This window comes from Alligator sinensis, unplaced genomic scaffold (assembly GCF_000455745.1).
Source record: "Alligator sinensis unplaced genomic scaffold, ASM45574v1 scaffold611_2, whole genome shotgun sequence".
Taxonomy (NCBI): Eukaryota; Metazoa; Chordata; order Crocodylia; family Alligatoridae; genus Alligator; species Alligator sinensis.
The window spans coordinates 535414-541091 of record NW_005841869.1 but is presented as its reverse complement, the minus strand read 5'-3'; the positions used below and the strand labels follow the sequence as shown (position 1 = coordinate 541091).

The following is a 5678-nucleotide window of genomic DNA, read 5'->3' as shown; positions in this document are numbered from 1 at the left end:
CCAAAAAACATCACATTGTGGTGCTGCTTTTTTTTTTTTTTTTTTTTTTTTTTTACCTGTTGAAGAACAGAGAAATAGGTACATGGTTTTCTACCATGAATTTCTGAAGTGATTCATCCTTAACTTTTTTCTCCTCTAGAAATATAGATATTGTCGCTTCTTTGACAATGGTTGAAATTATTATTTTTTTAAACAAAAGCCGTGGGCGCGGGTAAGTGATGAAGTGAGTCCTTGCTCCGGAGAACGCGCTGACAACAGAAAGCAGCGCACTTCATCAGCTCTGTAAAGCACGAGTCTCGCCGTTCGGTAGATGCAACGGTCAGTTTTGCTGGGATGGGTTTGAAGCCAGTCCTTCTGATGTGATCCCTCAGTCTATTGTCTCTCACTCACCCACTGCTGGGCCGCCTTCGGAGAGCACATCTGCCTTTCTTTCTCCAAGTAACTATCTTTTCTTCACCTCTCGGAAGTTATTTTTTGCCCCAGTAGTAGATGAGGCTCGGTAGCCCAAAGTCCTTTCCCTCCCCGCCCCGCCCCCCTCGTATTGGGTCCTGTATCAAAATTGGGCATGATCGACTTCATCTAGCCAAGAGGCAGGACTTGCTGGGAAATCTGGGTACCCTCCACTGCTTCCCGTGGAGAGATCTGAACTGGGTCCATTCCCACCTAAGACTCTCATTGGCTGGGGAACACCTTGTCCTCCTTGAGCCATGATGCCCAAACCGTTGTCTGGATAAACCAAGCTTGAGAGTAATGGCTGGTGACCTGGTAAGGCCTGCAAAGAAGCAGGCGACTGGGGTATCCCATAGGGGCTGTTGGATCGGAGGTCGTGGTACTGGTCCTGAGCTGGGATGCCAGCGTGTTCCAAGGAGAAGCTGCCGTTGGTCCCAGCTTGTCTCCCCAAAGCAGGAGACGCTTCGTTTAGGTTGCTGTAAATCCCATTGGAGTGACTCATTTCTGACATAGTGGGTTCGTCTGAAAGGGAAACGGGCTTGTTTTACTGGGGATGGAGACAACACGATCGGAAATCTTGAATGCCGTGCTAATAATAATAATTATTATCGTTATAATAATAAAAGACAGAGGGCCTAGAGATGTGGCATGTCTTACCAAACCTTGTGATGATGTTAGCCTAGCCACATGTTAGTCTGGCCACTTTTTAATTTTTGTTCTGTCTAGGGTCAGAGAAGCCAATGGGATTTTTTTTTTCTGAGCACAGGTGCTAGAGTTTAAATCATCTAGGCTTTTCTTTTTAAAGTGTATGGAACAGAGCTGCTAAAAATAAGGCTGTAACTAAATAAATATGTACTTGAAGGAAAAACTGAGCCAAGGCACTTGAGATCTGCCTCTTTCTGTTGTTGTGCTTTGTTCCTTTTCTGGTTGGGGATTTTTCACTACTGCTCAAAGAGCAATAGGAACCCTCACTGATATAAGGGAATCACCCAAAGAAAAACTATCCATTACTCAGGAAAAGCAATTAAGATCTCAGTGGCATTTGGTTGCTCAGAAACAGGCCAATGCAATCGAGTTGGATCACTTAAAAAAAAAAATCAGTGCCTTGCTTAGTTACCAGAAAACTGGTAATTGCATTTATTAGACCCTTTACTGCATTGAGCTGGATAACCTAGTATGTAAACCTGTTTGTAGTATTAAGTGAGTGTTTAATATTTTCCTAGCAAAGTCATGGGAAGTTGACAGTGAACATTGCTGACGTGCAGCATCATGTATGAACAGGCATGAAAGTCTAACACAGTGGCAGGGACACAATAGACATGCTGAAATTTCAGACTGCATATAGATATAGCTATCTATATATCTAGATCTAGATATATAGATATATCTAGATGTATAGATATAGATATATAGTAGTTGGGACACTAAGCCTGTGACCAAGGATTGCTAGGAGCAAGTGGTTATACTTCCTGAGTGACCATGGCCAAATCACTTACAGGCAGATTTTCAGAGGCACCGGTACTGCGGATAGGAACTCAGTAGGAGACGGGGACCTGACTTCCTTTTAGGATCTGGCCCAACTCTTCCTCCTGCGCTCATCTGTAACATGAGGCTAACAGAACTTCTCATCTCTCAGTGGTACTGTGTGGATACATGTATTAAACATGGGGAGGCAGTTGGAAATTAGGGTAATGTGGGCCATATAAGTATTTTAAACAGAGGCACTAGATGCTCCCGAGCAGATAAGTGACCACCAGGCTTCACGAATGGGCAAAGGGACTCCCCAACGACAAGGGCTAAACCTGCAGCAAGCAACAGGGGTCAAGGCTTCCTTCACCCGGGGCTGCATCTTGCTCACAGAATGATTTGCCGATGCAGGAAGGTATATACAAGCCCTACTGTAGTCTATTAGCAATAATTTAGGGCAAAGTTAGCGGAAGCTACTTATGTGCTGAAGCTTAAGCCCTTTCTTGATTTAATTATGTTTGAATAACATTTCTTCTCCTAAGAAGCTTGACATCCCGAGAGAAATACCCCAAAACAATGAAAAGGGGGAAAAAATAGCCACTCAACATAAATAGATGGAAGAACAACCCCTTCCCCACTACCCCCAAAAGATGAATAAGGGGAAAATTCCTACATGTAATAATTGTATGAAATAAAAATACAACAAAAAAATACTAAACAGGATGAAGAACATCCCATCTTACAGACATCTTTCATATAGACGCACTATGCAGCTATTTGGGAGATTTTGTTCTTTTGAACCGATTCATATATAAACTCCTTCCATAGAAAAAGTTTCTTCAGTCAAAGATCTCCTGCCTGGATAAATCCTAAGTAAAGTTCTTCTTGTTTTTTTGCTTTTACAATTGTGACATAGTCCATGCATTAAAAAACTCCAGACTAAGCAGCCTGTGGATAGTGTCTCTCAAAAGCAACAAATCCCAGTTGCCTGCTCTTCCAAACGGGAAGCTACTGATGGCAGTCCCTATGTCGCCGACTGGGGATCCAGTTGTGGCTGCCTTCATTTTTTTTTCCTGGCATGCATTTGCATTTTTGTTCCCAGTTTGATTTACCTGCATCAGACATTTGCTTTCTTTGACTCTGCTGGGTCAGGAAGTGCTTAGCGGGTAAATGGCATGGAAAGAATTAAAGAAACGTGCAATGAAAAACACTGCTCGGAAGAAGCGCGTGAAAACGGCAGCCGGGTGATGATGAGTGACCCCCGCTCGCAGGGTCACCACGAGACCAAGCAACTTCAATTTCCCTCCAGCCTTGAATTCTGCCCTGGTGTGATCTCTGCAGCAAGTGTCACCCCAGATACGCGCTGGAATCGCTTTCCTCTTACCTGTAAAGGACACCTCGGCATCGCTGTCCGGCCCTTCCTCCTGAATGCTGTCCTTGTCAGACTTGGAGCTCCCTCGGGACCGTTTCATATTCCTGAAGTACTGCCCCCACCGCTGCCTCCCCGCATCTTTCTTTAGCCTTTTTTCCTTGGCCCGTCTGTTCTGGAACCACACCTGCCCAACAAAGCAAAGCAAAGGGAAGAAATAACCAGAGCAGTTTTTAATTTTCCAAAGAAAATGTTGGCTTCCCTTGTCTTGATGTGAACATGAATATTTTTTGCCAAATGCATTTCTTTGCACCCAGGTGTTTGTTTGGTTTTGTTTTTTTTAATGACACCTCTTTTTTTTTTTCAGTAGAAAGACACTTAATTCCCCTAATAAAAAAACCTAACCTGCGTTTCAAGCAGTTCACCACTGCCCCAATGATGGAAGTCAACGGGGGTCTGAACATGCACGGGAAATCATGAGTTTAGAGCCTTGGACTAGGGAAGACACTTGTAAGAGCTGAACTGCAATGATACAAAGTGTGAAGGTACCATTTAAATTCCTTCAGGGTTATATTTAGTGCCAAAACTCAACGTGGCAATGAATTTTATTAAAATGTTGAACATGAAAATAATTTCAACCTGCTTTGGATTTTTTTTTTTTTTTAAGGAAAAAGGAAAGTGAGGGCAAAACCAACAAGACAGTGATTCCCCCGCTTCATCAAAATTTAAAACGATGACTGGAAAAAAAAATGAAAGTGTTGCAACCCACTTGAACAAAGAGGATCTTATGATAAATCAGTGATTGTGTGTAGCCACTACAGGCTCTCGGTGAAGTCCATGGGGATAGTCTGGGGAGAGAGGCTTTGAAAAATTATTCCAAAAACATTCAGGAAAAAAATAATTCAGGGACGGCCAGCTATCAGTGCTCGAGCAGAGGAATTGCGGCAGCGGGAATTAATCGTGGAAGACTTCTTGGTTCAACCTCATTGAGTCCAAATGGCATGTAAGAGCCCATAAATATATAAAGCTAATGATGTTAAAGGACTTTGGGGGATTCTGCAATGGGTGGGTGCAAAGGGCCCTGTTTGGGTGCATCTGGGCTACCCTGTCACCAGATGAAAGCCCAGCGGGGGGAGAAGGCACCACCATCCCTTGTCTCACCTGCACGACTCTCATGTCCAGGCCAGTCTCTGAGGACAGCTGCTCTCTCACGTGCCTTGCTGGCTTGGGGGAATTGTTGTATGCATTTTTCAGGGTTTCCAGCTGTTTGGCCGTAATGGTGGTGCGGGGCCTCTTTGCTGTCGATTCTGCTTCTGCAAACATTTCCAAGACACGGAGCGTTATTTCCATGAGCCAAGGAGACCAAGAGTGGCTCAAAGCCCTATGAAGACGGGCGCAGGGCCTGGAGCGGACATCTCCAGTTATGGCATCGGGGCCGGCAGCAGTTTGGAAGGACACTAAAAGATGCACTAGCCTGTGATCACCTCCCTCCCTTTTTTTTCTCCCCTTTAAAAAGAAAATGTCCCTGGTATTCAGACTAGCAGATGGAAGGGAAGAAACCTAACTGCCATGCTGAGATGGACCAAAGGTCTGTCCAGCCCAGGAGCCAGTCTCTGACAGTGGCAAGCAGCGGATGAGTTAAGAGGAAAATAGAAGAAATAGCGGGAGTATAGCCTGATCCACCCGCCGCCAGGCAGTTGTCGAAGGGAAAGGAAGGGCATAACACAGCTGAGCAAAAAAAAAAAAAAGAAGAAAAGTCTGATTCCTGGCTCTAAGCAAACAAAGAAAAGAAGAAAAGTTTGATTTCTGGCTCAAAGCAAAAAAAAGAAGAAAAAAAGTCTGATTCCTGGGACTAAGAAAAAAAAAGTAAAAAACAATAGTCTGATGCCTGGGTCTAAGCAAACAAAGACAAGAAGAAAAGTTTGATTCCTGGGTTTAAGCAAAAGAAAAAAGAAAAAAAAAGTCTGAATTCTGGGTCTAAGCAAAAAAAAAGGAAGAAAAAAGAAGAAGAAGAAAAGTTTGATTTCTGGGTCTAAGCAAAAAAAAAAGGAAGAAAAAAGAAGAAGAAGAAAAGTTTGATTTCTGGGTCTAAGCAAAAGAAAAAAGAAAAAAAAAGTCTGATTTCTGGGTCTAAGCAAAAAAAAAAAAAAGAAGAAAAAAAAAGAAGAAAAGTTTGATTTCTGAGTGTAAGCAAAAAAAAAAAGGAAGAAAAAAAGTCTGATTCCTGGGACTAAGAAAATAAATAAATAAATAAAAAAGAATAGTCTGATTCCTGGGTCTAAGCAAAAAAAAAAAGAAGAAGAAGAAAAGTCTGATTCCCGGGGCTAATGCAGGGCTGTGTCTGCGGGGTGTGTGGATGGAGGCAAAAGCAAAGGGAGACACGACACGAAAA

General features: G+C 43.1%; 1 protein-coding gene across 1 annotated transcript in view; it reads right to left on the bottom strand.

The window, feature by feature from the left end:
- Positions 1–553: 553 nt before the first annotated feature.
- Positions 554–5678, bottom strand: part of LHX3 (LIM homeobox 3) — a 10797-nt gene continuing 5672 nt past the window's right edge. The window contains exons 3-5 of the mRNA XM_006016937.1: positions 4448–4667; positions 3302–3473; positions 554–972 (exon numbers count right to left, since the gene is read on the bottom strand). Coding sequence (XP_006016999.1) covers positions 554–972; positions 3302–3473; positions 4448–4667 — 811 coding nt within the window. The remainder of the gene's footprint in view (positions 973–3301; positions 3474–4447; positions 4668–5678) is intronic.